Below are 17001 nucleotides of genomic sequence, written 5' to 3' on the forward strand. Positions count from 1 at the left end.
GATTTCGATTCCGATGTCATTTATTTTAGAATTAGACCCGGAACCAACAAAAACTAGAACCAAACTAATATAATGGTAATGGTTCTAAGTTCCTTAGGAATCGAACCGGAACTGACCCTTTGACACCTCTACCCAATAGTAGTTTAGGTTCCCAACAAATTTGTGTGGCCTTGATCTTACAGTTTGCAATTATTTAGGTTAAAATACTTAATATCTCATCATGATCATTGATTATTGATTTTTGAATCACATGGAAACATCTTAGAGTTCAATGTAATAAAAAAATATGATAAAAACATGTCACATTTTAGATCAAAATAAATAATATTCTATGCAATAGGAAAGTGACACGTGGCTTGAGAGAATTTATAAATTCAAAATTCTCAAACTTATGGGGATAAGCATCAATTAACCAACTTATTTTCTATCCCACAACTCATGAAAATTTTAAAATTCAAAATAAAATATTTTGAGTCACTTTTTGAAAATTTCAAAAAAAATCCTTCCTCCTTGAACCTCGCATAAAAGACCAAAATACCCATTTTAAAAATTTTCTCAACTTTTAACCAATAAGACTATCAATATAATTATTTTTAGAAATTTATTATATAACATATCATGATAAAATATAAGATTATTACAAAATAAATCATATAAAAAATAAAGAAGTCATAAAAAATATGTGAAGGAAAAATAGTAAAAAAATATTTTGTCTCCTAAAATTTAAGAAATCTATTAACAAAAAATGTAAAAAGAAGAGGAAATTGTACAGGTTGGAGATGAGGACGATGATGAATAGTGATTTGTAGAGTGATTTTTTATTTTGTATGTGTGAGGAAATGATTTTCTGAACCTTTAATCAGCCTTTGAGAAGGGTTTTATTATTTTGAGTCAGGGACACGTGTCACCACACAGTTGGTTCAGATGTATTTCTAAATAAGATGTGAGCTGACTATAGGTTATTGACTTTGTCTTCGGATTTCACACTGACGTCTCATTAATGCTAATACTCGATTTAGTTTTAAAGTGTCTCAATACATTTATTGTTGAGTTGATTTGATTTTACTATTTGGGGGTAGGTGAGTCAGATAATGTCAATGTCAGTGCTACTCTGATAAGTATCTGTGGATATTATATTTAATGTGACGATTTGGCGCATGATTGAGCTCTGGTTGCTAAAAATTCTTTGTCTTATTATGACCGAGGTTTACTCACTCGAATTAACGGAACTTCGTTCTCAAACCCTCTTGATCAAACTTATTGACTTTTAAGCCCTGTTCTTTGCTCTGGATTAAATGATTTGATTTATGGGCTAATTAAGTGGTTTTTTGAGTTCGTAGTTTACTCGTTAGTTAATTTTTGATATTTAGACCAAGCAACTGAATTAAAAAGGACGTGTCCCCTTATCTCTGAGTATGACAAATTTGAGCTCCACCAATCACTGTCTGTGATTCGTTGCTTCGTTATGTTATTATCATCGGTCTCAAAATTCATAATAAACGTGATATTTACCTTAAAGAAATTTTATTGAGACACCAACTTTTACTAAGAGCACCCAATCATATGATATCTGTGATAAATTTGCATTTGTATGGGGTGCTATTAGTTAAAAATGACGTTGCAATAAAATCTCTCTTATTTTATTTCAAGTTTTGTTCTTGAGACTTTTTATATAAAATATTTTTAGAATTTTTCTTGAAGATGTTTCCCAAGTTGTGAAAAGAATTGAAAAGATCAATGAAATCCCAAAATATGAAAACCAGTGGATTCACCATTTTTAATTATTAAGCAACGGAACTAACAATACATTTTTTATATTAAAATGCGAAAAATCCTCTTTTTTTTAAATAACGAGGTGATCCCTATGGTAACGGGCCGACCCAATTTGGTCCATCGGACTTTGCTCAACCCAAACAAACAATCTTATCCAACATGACTAATCCTTGGACCGCACGCACCATCCCACGCTATCACGTGAAGTTAGTTAAGTAGCCACCTTTATGATGGAGGGGCTTATAGAGATTCGAAGTCATAACCTGGGGAGCCCACCCAGTCGCTTTTTATCATCTCAGCAAACCTTTGTGGGTAAATGCAACAAATCCTTATTTGTGGTTCATGGTTAAAATGAGATTTTGTTGTTTTATTTATTTATTTTATTTTAAAGAAGATAAATAATTTATCTTTTTGAATATCTTCAAGTTTCACCATTGTTGAAAATTTCGAATAAAATGAGAGAGATAATAGTATGAAAAAGAATTTAGTTGAAAATCTTTTAGCACATTGATCATCGACCAATCTCAAAAAAATATGAAACATTTAAAAAGAATACGTTAGGGTTCATTAAGTAATTTTCCCTTATGAAAAAGTACATATACAATGGCATGTGTTAGAACATACGATGACTAGGTTGAGTTTAGTCCCGTCATTCACTTCCTTCCTTTCTCGAAAGGAGAAATTCAATGAGTCGAAGACAAAGAATGCTAATGGTTTTTTAACTTGAAAATTTTCACTTAATCTGTACTTGACTGATGTGGCAAGGGCACAAAACCGTTGATTGTTTTCCTTGTGTATCTCAGAGATAAAGATCTATGACTCTGTGCCCTTGCCACATCAGCCGTGTATAGATCTAGCGAACATTTTTGAGTCAGAAAATCACTACTCAATAAAGAAACTCTATTCACCTTATCTCGATAAAATGATCAATTCAAATTGTCTGAGTCAGCTCAAACTCTTTGGACCTAGTATCGAAATAGAAAGATCTAGGGTTTCACTTTCACACCTAAATCCAACTCAAAAGTTGCAGTAATAAATGCTCAGATATCTTTCTCGGCCTTCTGGCTAAGATCAAATCTCCACACCCACCAAACTCCTAAGAGGCATAGGCCCACCACACAATGGGCCCATGCATCATCAAAATTTAGTCCTGATCAAAATATCCATCAAATCTATCAGGATCCCAAAAGTGAAAAGTATGATAAATAGTAACTGAAGCAAGTACTTTGCATACTGTATGAAAATTGTGCCACATAGCAATTTTTGTATGGTATTCATCAAAGTTTTGATGGACCATGCTGTAGCAAATATTTTCTCATCAGTTAAATGCTTACCAACTCTAGAGCCACCAAACATTTGGTAGTTCAGTCACGCAGCCGAGCCAAATGGTTCTCTTTTAGGGTTACAAACGGACCCTTATAACCCCTTAAGAGAGTTTAATTTACAGCAATAGAATCTATAAGATAATAAGTAGAAATATTTTTCTTTTATATTAATTCGTAATTACTTTAAGGAGTTCCATAGAGGGGCTTATCCTGAAAAGAGGATTTTTAGAGGACTTGAAACCAAAACCAAGATTTTCTATGGGAAAAATAACTTTTTATATTTATAGAAACTGTGAAATTGACCTAAAAACTCATCGAATTTTCTTTTGCATTGACGATAATACCCCAACTTTCCTAAATTGACGTAAAACCCATTGAATGGTCAAAATCATAATTCTCTTTGTTGAGTTGTTCTCCAAATACACTAATAAATAGCCGGGACAAAAAAGGTATTTAATTAAATGACCATAATACCCTCCAATATTTCGCCTTTTTAGTATTTAAGGAAAGTATTAGATATTATCAAAGGATAATGATCGGCTGACTCCGGAGTGCCCTCCCCAATTGCCACGTGGTATATTCTTCTAGGCCCACTGACTCATGGCCCATTGGATTTTAAAAAGTCAATCTGATATGTAATTTTTAACCGTTGGATTGGAAAGTCAAATCTTGATCTTTCAAACTCAAGGTAAAAATTAAATACTCAAGTCGATGGCTAGGATTCGCCAATTATCTAAATGAACATTGTCAATGACCCATTAATTGAACGGTTTAAATACAAGATTTGGTGACTTGGTGGTAGTGGGCCCACTTATACACAGATAATCTTAGGATATGGTGATGGTGGCATCATCATCTGATTCAATAATTTCACCGACCCCATAGATAAGGATTAAGGAGTAAGGATAGGATGTTTATGCTGGACAATTAATTAGGCTTAAAAGATTGAAAGGGTATTAATGTCATTTCATTGAAAGGGTATTAAAGTCATTTCATTGCAAGGATATTGTAGATTCTAACCCCTAAATAATGTAGACCAAAGTACCAACCAAACAACACTTATGTCAATTGTCTAGCGAAATTTGAATTTCAAATTTGATTAAAGCATTTCTTATCATGAGCTTGGAAGGCTAGTGTGTGTTTATTCATGAAATCCATTATAGAATTAATCTAATTTGTTTGAAAATATGATTCACTATAGAATTACTTTACTGAAATGGATTAATTTTATTGGCCCAAATGTGAGGGTCTGATTGAGTCCACTCGGATGAGTTGGAACAAACTCAGAGGGCCACATTTGAGTTAGTAAATGTGGATTGGGACCTCTTTCATTTGGTAAAAATTGTATTCAAATCCACCATTTTTTTTTTCTTGAAAACATTGATTGATTTTTTGAAAATTCAGTTAAGTTAATTAGGTGAGAGAAATTTCGGTGTTTTGCCTCTTCATTTTATAAATATTTTTTGAGTATTTAAACATCTCTGCATGATATTGTGAGAGTACAACAATAATTATTTAGAGATCGTAACAAGAAAAAACTCCATAATTTTTAAGAGTCGTGATAATTTGACACTATTTTTCAAACGCTCTTATCACAGAATCGTAGATCCTTTGCCTTAGGATATACCAGAAAAGATTTATGGTTTTGTAACGTTAAGTCACAGAGAGTACGAAGGATGTTTGAAAAAAGAGCGTCAGATTATCATTGGTCAATTTTTAATCAAGGTCTTGATTTTGGTAACATTTATTCGAGCCCGGTAAGGTATTTTCAGTAGACAGACTCGAGTTAGCACACTAGGGTGTATTTAAGCCAAGTCCTTGTAGGATCCCAAATTTAAAATATCTCAACCAACAAGTACATTACTTACGATAAATGACATTTTGATTGATAAGAGAATTTTAGTAATCGTTAAATACACGTGTGATAATATGTAAATAAATGAAGTTTAGGACATGACGACATATTACTTGATGTAGATGAAAGAATTTTAATAATCGTTAAATACACGTAAATAAATGAAGTTCAAGATATGACGTCAAATTACGTGATGTAGATAAAAGAATTTTAATAATCGTTAAATACACGTAAATAAATGAAGTTCAAGAAATGACGTCAAATTACGTGATATAGATAAAAGAATTTTAATAATCGTTAAACACACGTGTGATAATATGTAAATAAATGAAGTTCAAGACATGACGTCAGATTATGTGACATAGATAAAAGAATTTTAATACACGTGTGATTATATGTAAATAAATGAAGCTCAAGACATGACGTTAGATTATGTGATGTAGATAGTAAAATTAGACGAATTGATAATACATCGAAGGACTAATTAACCAATAATAGAAAAAAATCAATTATTTTTGAAATCTAATTGTTACTTAATCATTTCGTAGGTTTGACTTATTTGAGTTGAATCGGATTAAAAGTAGACTCGGCAGGGATGACTCATCCGATCCTAAAATCCGTAGTAAAACCCTTTTTTTTTTTAAGTAGAACAAAACAAGATAACCATGACAATGACGTAAATGCCCTCCGTCGTTACCTGCAATCCTTCTCGTTGCAATAACTCCCACGGGTGTGAGGCTTCGTCACTTACCAAAAATTTCTATGGCAGTTCATGTAAATAAATAAAAAAAATAGGATATTTAAATAACATGATAATCTTATTTATTTCCTTGGAAGGATAAATAAATAAATAATAAAAGGTTAGAGAAAAATCCAACCGTCGATTTAACCGGAAATATTTTCAAGACCATCGGAAAATTTTCCGTCTGGCTAAAGTACTTCGATATTTCCTATATAAACCCGTCACCACACCCATCCCTCCCCACATATTTGCCTCTCGCGCTCTCTCTCTCTCTCTCTCTCTGTCTGTCTGTCTCTCTCTCTGACTCTTCTCTCTTTAGATTCGGAGCTCTGTGGAGGTAAGATTCCATTTTTCCATATCAGAGTCTCTAGTTTCCTTCGATTTACGATTAGAGTTTGTTATTTTGAGATCTTTAGATCAAAATAGTTGTTATTTGTTTGTTACTTGTATAATTAGATTAGATTAGATTTGGTTTTGTTGCTGCTTCTAGTAATCTAAATTAATTTGATGGATCGGATTTATAGGGTTTGGGTGATGAATTGGTGGTTTGAATTTGGGGATTGGTACTTGTGGAAGGAGAGAAGAGGGGATTGATTGGTGGTTGGGAGTTTTAGTTCTTGAAACCCTAATAGATTGCTCTCTATCTTAGGTTAGTTTTTGAGAATTAGTTTTAGAATATGTTCTTGGGGGGTATGTCGTCGATCTCTAGTGGTTATTGGATAGTTTTCTTGAAGGTGGTAGTGTATTTAGGTGTTTGTTTTGTCAGATCATCACATGTATTGGGTTTTTGATCTGAATGTGGTTTAATGCAAAGCTGTTCCTGTGTTAGAGTTGTGGTTGGGTTTGGTACTTGTGGTTTTCTAGTAATTCAAATTATTTAAAGGAATCAGACTTATAGGGTTTGGGTGAGGAATTGGTTGTTTGGATTTGGGGATTGGTAGTTGTGGAAGAAGAGAGGGGGATTGATTGGTGGTTAGGAGTTGTGGTTCATGAAACCCTGATAAATTGCTCAATTAGGTTAGTTTTTGAGGATTAGGTTTAGACGATATTCTTCTAGGGTGGCTTGGTGTCGATCTGTAGTGGTTCTTTGGATAGTTTTTATAGTGGTAATGTTTTTAGGTGTTAGTTGTCCGATCATCTTATGTATGGGGTTTCTAATCTAAATGTAGTTTATGCAAAGCTGTTCCTGTCTTGGAATTGTGTTCTTTAAATCATCTAGGGTTTTATTGGTGTCCACGGGATTGATTGATTATGATTGTAAATTTCTAGATTGACGTTGTTTGGTTCTTCGTTTGATAGTATTTGCTAATTCAAATCAATTCTAAGATGTATGATGGTTAAAAATGTATTATCGTGCCATCTTCCCCAATCAATCTCTACATATGAGCATATTGCATGTTTGTTTTTGCTGGTTATATATTTATGACAGAGATGAATCAATCCGAACATATGGGTTGGATTATGCCTCTAGAGATATTTTTAAATGATCCTATATTGTTTCTAACATTTTCCCTACTTGTAAGGCTTAAAACGGGTCGGATATGGTCCATATATGAGTATGTCCATATCCATATTTGGATGCAACTTGGATCCTAATAGATAAACCATATCCGAACCATTTTACTTTCATCAAACTCATATCCGTATCTGATCTGATTGAATTAATTGATTCGGGTCTGTTGGGTAGGGTAATGTCAAATCATTCAAGGTTATTTAAAATAAAATTGCGAAAATATGGTAAAAAAGTGACTTGAACTCAAGACATCTCTATTTTGAAGAGAGATCTTGACCACCACACCCAATTATTGTTGTTGATGGATCATAACTTAAAAAACATAAAAATGCTAATATATCATTCGGATCTTGGCGGATATAGTAATGGATCCATATCCGACCCGGATCTGACTCGGATCAAGGGACATCAACCTATATCCGAATCATTTTTAATTCGGATATACTTGATGGAACCAAACCCGCTCAATTCGGATTCGGTGCACTCGGATTTTAGAGAAAATCCGTCCCATTTTAAGCCCTACCTACTTGTGACGACCCCAATCACGTAATGGGAGATTATCATTATGGAAAACATATAATCTAGGGATAATGGAGGATAAGAACTCTACTATCTTTACACAAGAAAATAATTTACGACTAGAAGTCGAGAAGTTATGTGGTAATTTTCTATATTCACGGGTGTGTTATGGATGAAATCTAGGGACAATCCTTTTCCCTAATTGTGATGATACCAACAAGAAATTGGGGATTATCATCATAACAAACATATAATCTAAGACAAAACTAGACTATCTTTATATAAGAAGATAAATCTACAACTAGAGAAGTTATGTGATGATGTTCTGGATTCATGAGTGTGTTATGGGTGTAATCAGATCCTTATTGTCATCAAATCAGCTTTAGAATGTGTTCTTTCCCTGAAATAGCTGTTTGGGTGAACTATCTTTTTCTTCAACTCAATTATCAAACTATTTAATAAGCATGTCAACGTGAAAAACTATGGAAATTGATGGATGGTTTGACGTCTTTCCTTCAAAAAATGGTGAATGTAGACCTATTGTAATTGCTCATCAGCTTGCAAACGGAGAAAAAAAATTAAGATTCTTCATCTCTTTTATTGTTTTTGTGCAATTTAAAGCAAGTTGATGAATGCTATTTGGTTAAATTACTTATTATGGATGCTAGGCTGTTTCCTTAATTCTAAGCTATGTCTGTTGTCTTACTGCCTCTCTTCTTTATTAGGTAGTTGCTCTGAACATAACCTGCAGGGACCATCGTGCTTCGGAAAATCTTTTGAGGACTTTGCCGGGGAATTATCTCCATTCACTTGCACTGTTGGCATGTCATGTTTGGTTTTCTATGAAATAAAACGACGGAGAGCAGCGCACGGAAGTATTTGGAAATACAGTTCAATTTGTATGCATTTGCATGTGAGATGGGTTCTCGAGGAAGGCCATTATTTGATCTCAATGAACCCCCTATTGAAGAAGGGGAAGAGAATGACAATGTCCTCTTCATTCAGCCTCAAAAGACACTTCCACCTTTGAATTCTCAAACATCTGATTTGCTTGCATCATCTGAAGGTTCCCAAAGGTTACTAAATAACCATGCTTTCTCCCATGCACCTTCTGTTTCGGGCTTCCAGCCTTTTGTGAGGCCTAAAGATGTGCATAGTTCCGAAGAGAATGTGAAACAGAAAAATCCAGATGATTTGACTTCCAAAGTTGCTTCATCATCTAAAACAGTAGGTTATAGTGATGAAAATAAAGCAACACCACTGTTTGCTTCAGTTCCCACACCCATAGATGCTCAAGCTGTTGAAAGAGAGGAAGGGGAATGGTCTGACGTGGAGGGTTCTGTTGATGCATTTGGAAGTAGTGCAAACAGTAGCAAACTCGAAGGATCAAATACCGACAAGCCCACTGAGAGTATCCCTCATGATGTCAAGCTTTCTGAGAGTATTAAGGATGACGTTGCAGGAATTTCCAAGGATGAGAATAGTAGTCGTGCTTCTTTAGGATTAGATGCTGAGCGGACACTTTCTAGTAGTCGAAATTCAGATGGTAATGCAAAAGGAGATACACCAGTGGATGGACAGGAGGAATCTTCTTTGGTTGTGAAGCAGAGAGAAATTAAAGGAGTTGAAGCAAGTCATGCGCTGAAGTCTTCAAATATTCCTGGTAGGAAACATAAGCTTGATCAACATAAGGAGGCAATGCTAGGGAAAAAACGTAATAGACAGACCATGTTTCTTAATTTGGAGGATGTCAAGCAAGCTGGCCCTATTAAAACATCAACTCCAAGAAGGCAGACATTTTCGTCAACTATAACTACTCGTACTGTTAAGGAAGTCCGAACTATTCCTGCTCCTGCTGAACGCAATGGGGAAAGGCAGAGTCAGCCCATAATCAAGGATCAGAAACAAGTAGACCTTGCAAGCAATGAAGGAAGCACTTCCATGGAGTTTAGTGACCATAAATCTGAATCTAATGGAGATATGAATTCAGGAGTTCAAGCTAGATCTAGGAGGGTAAACAGTGGAAGTGATTTCTCCTCAGAGGTATATCCACCTCCCATTCCAAGACAGGGATCATGGAAGCAGCCTGCAGATTCGAGGCAGCTCAAGAATCCACCAGTCTTGACTAGGAAACCGGTTATGGTAAATCAAGGCTCCTTGGATCCAAAATTGGGAAACAAAAAACTTCCTCCTGTGAAGAAGCAAATAACAAACAATACACAATACCAAGATACATCTGTAGAACGTCTTCTGCGGGAAGTCACCAATGATAAGTTCTGGCATCATCCAGGTCTGAAATCTTTCTTCTTTTTTTTTTTTGTTCTTTTTCTTTTTTGGCTTACTGCACCTCGTAGCTTTTGACTTTCTATGCATGATTTCTTTGTTATAACTTCATCTCTGATCTTACTTGACTTGTACTTATTGACTGTCTGAGGTTTGTTTAATTAACTATGGATTATAGAAGCCGTCATCTCATTCTTTGTTGTGATATAAATACTTATTTTGTTTTGGTTGAATCCTCATAATCCTGGCATGCTTCAAGTAATGACCACCTTATTCTTTCCTGATCCATAACAAAGACTATTAAGTGAATGTTGAGTTGTTTGCCTTGTGCTCAAGTTGGTGTTAAAGGAATGGAAATTATGATTTGCTTGGAAAGTATCATGGTGATTTAACTTCGTTTTAGTTATTTATAGTGTTCAGTATGTATGTTTCACAAATCGGATTGAAAGAGATTAATTTCTGCTAAAAAGTTTGACCCAATAAGCCGAATTTGAGTGCTATAATGAATCAGAAACAAAAACTTACTGTCAGTGAGGTCATGGTGCCTACAGATTTTTTTACAAAATACTCTGGGAGTTTTATTAGTTGTATATTTTTTTTTTCTTTTTATAGGAAGTTAATATTCAATGCAAACCAAACTTCTGGGTCAGTGTGACTTTTCTTTATCTGAGATTTTGATTGCTTGTTTACCTAGTTAGTTTTTTTACTTCATCATCTTGTTCTTTGCTTTCATTTTTTCAAGGTAATTTGTTGTGGTGACTCTTGTATACATGAAAAAAACGTGTCTTTGATTAACAGAGGAAACAGAGCTCCAATGTGTTCCTGGACGGTTCGAATCTGTGGAGGAGTATGTCAGAGTATTTGAACCTCTGCTTTTTGAGGAATGCCGGGCACAACTATACAGCACTTGGGAGGAGTCAACTGAAATGGTTTCGCGAGATGCACATGTAATGGTCCGTATCAAAAGCGTGGAAAGGCGAGAACGAGGTAATGAGCTTTATACCCCCTAAGAAAAAGGCCTCATACCTTGCTTGACCTTTGCTACAATGATAGGTGGACTTTGATGCAGGCTTGTTGGTGACATCATTTTATCTCATTGAAATGTATCATGTTCAAATTGCATCTTTTTCACTTTCCTTTGTTGTTCAATATTAGTTTACCACAGTAGCATTATTATGGTCCGCCAGGTGGGCGAGTGGGGTGTACCACTAATTATTTTGTATATATAATATTTTATTTATATGATACTGAGATTGATGTTGAGGTGACCGTCGCTAATACAATGAGTACACTAAGCTAGCCCTATGGTTAACATATTAAATCCCGTCCAAATAGTAAGTTTTCAAAGAAGACACCCTTGAACTCCCATTTGTTGTAGTTTTTTCTATAGTGAAAATCCCAAGAAAACTCATCCCTGAATTGCCTCATGAACCTCTGGAGCAGAAGCTGTTTCTTAGATGAGATAGAGTATATGTTGGTAAACTGATTTTGTACAGTTAATGAGCCACACCAAATATCCCCATAGATTCAAAATTCAGACCACACTGTTAGTGACAATCCAAAAAAGAAATTTAGGACTAGTTCTTATCATTGTCTACTTTGTTAAGTGTATTGTCTGTTTGCTCCTGATCTGAATTCTGTTTTATTTTTCAAGGTAACAATTATGCAACACTTTTAGGGATTTTTTTTGTTGTGTCAAATGCATCGTCAGGAGTATCCATGTCTACACTTCTCAACACACATCGTGACATCACTATATCACTCTTTAATGGTTTTCTTAAATAAAAAAATGGCTTAGAAAGTGAGTGTGTTTCATCCTCCATATATGAATTCATAAAAGTGTATATATGTGTCTTTTTTTAAAGGTTGCTTTCTTTAGATGATTACATCAATTTGATATTATAAATTTATTTATGCTTGCAAGTTATTGGATTTTTTTATATGGAACTGTTCTATTTTACATTTCATAAATTTATTTCCTCATTTTTATTTTCTGGAAAGAACAACTGAGTTAAACACTGATGTGTGTTTGGACATGTTAGTGTGTAGGGTTTCTCAAAGGTGCTGTGTCTGTGTCAGACACCTCATACTTGTGCCGAACACCCATATATGTGTGCCTTTTTTACATAGGTTCTGGATTGCCTGGTAGTGGCAAGCTAGCTCATGGTTGAGAAAGCCAAATCACTTTATATAAAGTCATTTTTCTGAAATTTAACTGTCATAAATTTATGATGCTTCATAGTTGTTTTTGCTGATTAAGATAATTGAAATTTGATTAACAATTTTTCATTGAGATTCCCCTAAGTGTTTGTGTATTTTGTTAAATGTTATAAATTATTCTGGAATCTAGGATGGTATGATGTAATAGTTCTTCCTGCATACGAATGCAAATGGACATTCAAGGAAGGTGATGTTGCGGTTCTTTCATCCCCCAGGCCTGGAGCAGGTTAGATTAAGTGCGCCAACTTTTGTCTTTGAAATATCTGTACTCCATATGTTATTTATCTGCTTTTGATTCATGAATCTCAACTGGTTCAATGTCAAACAGTCAGATCAAAGAGGAACAACACTGGTATGATCGAAGATGACGTTGAGTCTGAGGTCACTGGACGTGTTGCAGGTACTGTTAGGCGACACATACCAATTGATACTCGTGACCCTCTTGGGGCAATTCTTCACTTTTATGTTGGGGATACATACGATCCTAACAGGTAATTTTGAAGCCTTATTTTTTTTTTCTTCTTCTTTGAAGCCTATTGTTTTAAGTATTTTCATATTATTGCACCTTTTACCTTCTTTTTATGTCTAATATAACAGTATAACGTGATGGCTTAGTGTGGCTACATGTCATTATAAAAAAATACTCTTAATAATGGTTTTCCTTTTTGGGATTTTTCAGCAAGGTTGATGATGATCACATTTTAAGGAAATTTCAGCCCAAGGGCATCTGGTATTTAACAGTACTTGGTTCTCTTGCAACTACCCAACGTGAATATATTGCCCTGCACGCATTTCGTCGTCTCAATTTGCAGGTGACTACCCTACCCATTTTTTGTTTTGTTGAAATAAAGGCTTGAATTGTAAGGCAATGATGTCTTGTATATTCAGCATATCTTTTTGTTATGGATTTTGCAGATGCAAACTGCAATCCTTAAACCTAGTCCAGAACAGTTTCCAAAGTATGAAGAACAGCCTCCAGCCATGCCTGAATGCTTCACTCCACATTTCGTTGATTACCTGCGCAAGACCTTTAATGTGCCCCAGTTGGGGGCCATTCAATGGGCCGCTATGCATACAGCTGCTGGTACAAGTAGTGGGGTTACAAAGCGACAAGATCCATGGCCTTTTACTCTTGTTCAAGGACCCCCCGGAACAGGAAAGACACACACTGTGTGGGGAATGCTAAATGTTATCCATCTCGTTCAGTATCAACACTATTACACCGCACTCCTTAAGAAACTTGCTCCTGAAAGCTATAAGCAGACTAATGAAAGCAGTTCTGAATGCTTCAGCACGGGATCAATTGATGAAGTTCTTCAAAGCATGGATCAGAACCTCTTCCGCACACTTCCAAAACTCTGCCCAAAGCCTAGAATGCTTGTTTGTGCTCCTTCAAATGCAGCTACTGATGAGTTGCTAGCACGTGTGCTTGATCGTGGATTCATTGATGGTGAGATGAAAGTATATCGTCCTGATGTGGCCCGAGTTGGTGTTGATTCACAAACTCGTGCTGCACAAGCAGTTTCAGTGGAACGGAGAACTGAGCAACTTTTGGTCAAGGGCCGTGAGGAAATTATTTGTTGGATGCAGCAATTGAAAACCCGAGAAACTCAACTATCACAGCAAATTGCTGGTCTTCAGAGAGAACTCAGTGTTGCAGCCGCAGCTGGTCGTTCACAAGGATCTGTAGGTGTTGATCCCGATGTTTTAGTTGCTCGGGACCATAATCGTGACTCATTGCTGCAAAACCTTGCAGCAGTAGTAGAGGGGAGAGATAAGGTTCTGGTCGAGATGTCCCGCCTTCTCATTGTAGAAGGCAAATTTCGTCCTGGTAACAGCTTCAATCTGGAAGAGGCTCGTGCCAATCTTGAAGCAAGTTTTGCAAATGAGGCTGAAATTGTTTTTACAACAGTCTCAAGTAGTGGTCGCAAGTTATTCTCTCGCCTCACTCATGGTTTTGATATGGTGGTTATTGATGAGGCGGCGCAGGCTAGTGAAGTAGGAGTTCTTCCTCCACTTTCTCTGGGTGCAGCTCGATGTGTTCTTGTTGGTGATCCTCAACAGCTTCCTGCAACAGTGATTAGCAAGGCGGCTGGAACATTGTTATACAGTAGAAGCCTCTTCGAAAGGTTCCAACAAGCGGGTTGCCCAACAATGTTGTTATCTGTGCAGTATAGGATGCATCCCCAAATCCGGGATTTCCCTTCAAGGTACTTCTATCAAGGACGACTAACTGACAGTGATAGTGTTGCCAATCTACCTGATGAGATGTACTACAAGGACCCTTTACTGAGACCATATGTTTTCTATGATATTACACATGGGCGAGAGTCCCACCGAGGTGGATCCGTCTCATACCAGAACGTTCATGAAGCACAGTTCTGTCTCCGCATGTATGAGCATCTTCAGAAGACTTCGAAATCATTGGGTGTGACCAAGGTCTCTGTTGGCATAATAACACCATATAAGCTACAGCTGAAATGCCTTCAACGTGAGTTCGATGAGGTATTAAATTCGGAGGAAGGGAAGGAGTTGTATATCAACACTGTAGATGCATTTCAAGGGCAGGAACGTGATGTTATAATCATGTCTTGTGTCCGTGCCTCAAACCATGGCGTGGGCTTTGTTGCTGATATTCGCCGAATGAATGTTGCTCTCACTCGTGCCAGGAGAGCTCTATGGGTATGGCTTGACATTATTTGTTCTCTTTTCAACTTACTTTATTACATGCACAATCGTACAAGAATATGTTGTACATGCTTCTAATAAAAACCTAAATTGTTCCAACAGGTCATGGGCAATGCCAATGCTCTGATGCAATGTGATGACTGGGCTGCACTGATTACTGATGCCAAGGCAAGGAACTGTTATCTTGACATGGAGTCTCTTCCTAAGGAATTCCTAATTGCAAAAGGGCCTGCTTATACTCCATTACCAGGTAAAATTTCTAATATTAGAGGTATGAGGACGGGTGGACCGAGGCATAGACACTTGGATTTGCATCCAGATTCCAAGTCGGGAACACCATCAGAAGATGATGAGAAGTCAAGCACATCAATCCCAAGGAATGGTGGTTACAGAAACTTAAAGTTTCCAGTTGAAAATTCCTTGGTTGATTCAGAACAATTGGGTGAGAAATCGCGAGATACCCGACAATATGGCATCCTAAAGAAGCAAAATGCTGCTGGAGTGTTGGGAAAGAGAGAGTCATAATGGAGCAGTTGGTGATGCCCACATATGTTCTCTGCCTTGGGGAGATCTTGGAGTGAGAGCACCATTTGGATTTCAAATTTCAAGAAGCTGGCTACCAGCTTCAAATCATCAGGAGAATCAGCACCTCTGTTGCTCTCTTCTGCCGAAAACACCTCTGTTGCTCTCACCATGTTGAATACTTCATTGGTTCAAAAAGAAAAAAGAAAAAAAACTATGGGAAAGAAGAGAGGGTTGTTTGTGCTGAATCTGAATCTGGTGACAGGCTTGTTTCTGGAGGAGAGCTAGATGCCATTGGGAAAGATTGCTGGAATCTTCTTTTAAACCAAAGTCATGGGCCACAAGATTGAAAGGTAGCAATGTTACATCATGATATGGCTTTCTTTGTGGGGATTAAACTCGGGACTTTGGGAATGCTGCATTGCCAGATGCAAGCACTCGGCCACAGGGTAAAGGTGGTGCCATCATTTCTTGAACATAGCTTTGGTGAACTGGGTGGTGGGGACAACTTCCCACATGGTCTTCTATTCTTGCTACATATACTTTTTATGGGTCTGCCAATGTAGAGAGAATTCATGTTGCCATGTAATAGCTCTGCACATTCTTGGATGCATGTGTGTGCCGACTCATTGGGGGTATAAAAATCAGAGGTTCAAAACCTTTTATGATTATACATCCTTCTTTTCTCGGGTTGTCTGAAGAGGAGGTAAAGTTTGAATGCCAGCCTCAAATGGTATAATACTATAAATCAAAATTCTTTATAGAGGAGTGGATTGCAGGATTGATGTAAGAAATGTGGTGGAGGCGGTTGGGGTGTCACCTGTGGTGGTGTTTTGTACATTATCAGCTTTGGAATAAAGTTAATTTCTTTCTTTCTTTCTTTTGTTCCCTCCTTTGCTTCTTGTTCTCACTTACCCTGAGCAGTGTTTTGAATCTCAAGTTTCATAGGTTCCAACAAGCTCCAAGGCTTGGCCAATGTAAAAGAGAGACTTGAACAAGTTCTTGTAAATGTTGATCGAAATTCCCCCTATTTTCGAAGGCTTCAACATTTGACAACTTTCCTCTCATCACAATTTATTATCCTCGATACCTCAGGTAATAGCTAAAATCTAAACAATTTCATTTTATTATTTTTTCATTTTATGAAATGTGGGGTATAAGGGAGTAAACGTAATCAGGGAATTTTGGAGTTAGGTTTGGATGAGTTTGTGTTTTTGTTGTTGTTCAGATTAGCTTAAAATGTTATAAATGGTTGGAGAGAGAAAATTGTGGCAGTTTGTTATGAATCTAGATTTGGCCGTAATTCACACCAAATTAAAGGGAATCAGAAAAAGATTTTGAGGTTGTGGGCTTTCCTTTGGAACCAATTTGTCTGTTACTAATTAAAATGATTTTATTTTGATATTGGGGGACGATGATTGTATGAACAGATTCAAGAATGATCTTTGAACATGAGGTTTGGATCTCTCCATCCAAGGCTGCTGGAGCTTTGGATATAGATCTTCTAGATCCCCTCATGGTGGACTGAGAATCATCCTACTCAAACTGGTAACGGTGTAGG

At 36.5% G+C, this 17001-nt stretch overlaps 1 protein-coding gene across 2 annotated transcripts; it reads left to right on the forward strand.

The window, feature by feature from the left end:
- Nucleotides 1-5870: 5870 nt before the first annotated feature.
- LOC147409592 (P-loop containing nucleoside triphosphate hydrolases superfamily protein) lies at nt 5871-16316 on the forward strand. 2 transcript variants are annotated; one of them, XM_086430487.1, is made up of 8 exons: nt 5871-6032; nt 8457-10017; nt 10809-10997; nt 12361-12456; nt 12559-12721; nt 12910-13042; nt 13146-14912; nt 15021-16316. In XM_086430487.1, exons 2-8 carry the CDS (start codon nt 8646-8648, stop codon nt 15441-15443), a joined length of 4143 nt encoding a protein of 1380 aa, XP_086286613.1. In that variant the 5' UTR covers nt 5871-6032; nt 8457-8645; the 3' UTR covers nt 15444-16316. The 2 variants fall into 2 exon arrangements, with proteins under 2 accessions (XP_086286613.1, XP_086286608.1); XM_086430482.1 differs by having other exon boundaries at nt 5873-6032; nt 8453-10017.
- Nucleotides 16317-17001: the final 685 nt, after the last annotated feature.

Source organism: Akebia trifoliata, chromosome 2 (assembly GCF_017979445.1).
Source record: "Akebia trifoliata isolate Shusen 1 chromosome 2, ASM1797944v1, whole genome shotgun sequence".
NCBI lineage: Eukaryota > Viridiplantae > Streptophyta > Magnoliopsida > Ranunculales > Lardizabalaceae > Akebia > Akebia trifoliata.

What these genes read in the sequence shown, in the direction of transcription:
- LOC147409592 (XM_086430487.1), top strand. Translation starts at nt 8,646, where the DNA reads ATGGGTTCTCGAGGAAGGCCATTATTTGATCTCAATGAACCCCCTATT. An exon ending in CGTGGAAAGGCGAGAACGAG is followed by an intron (nt 10,998 to 12,360) that starts GTAATGAGCTTT and finishes TCTGGAATCTAG; the next exon opens with GATGGTATGATGTAATAGTT. An exon ending in ATCCCCCAGGCCTGGAGCAG is followed by an intron (nt 12,457 to 12,558) that starts GTTAGATTAAGT and finishes AATGTCAAACAG; the next exon opens with TCAGATCAAAGAGGAACAAC.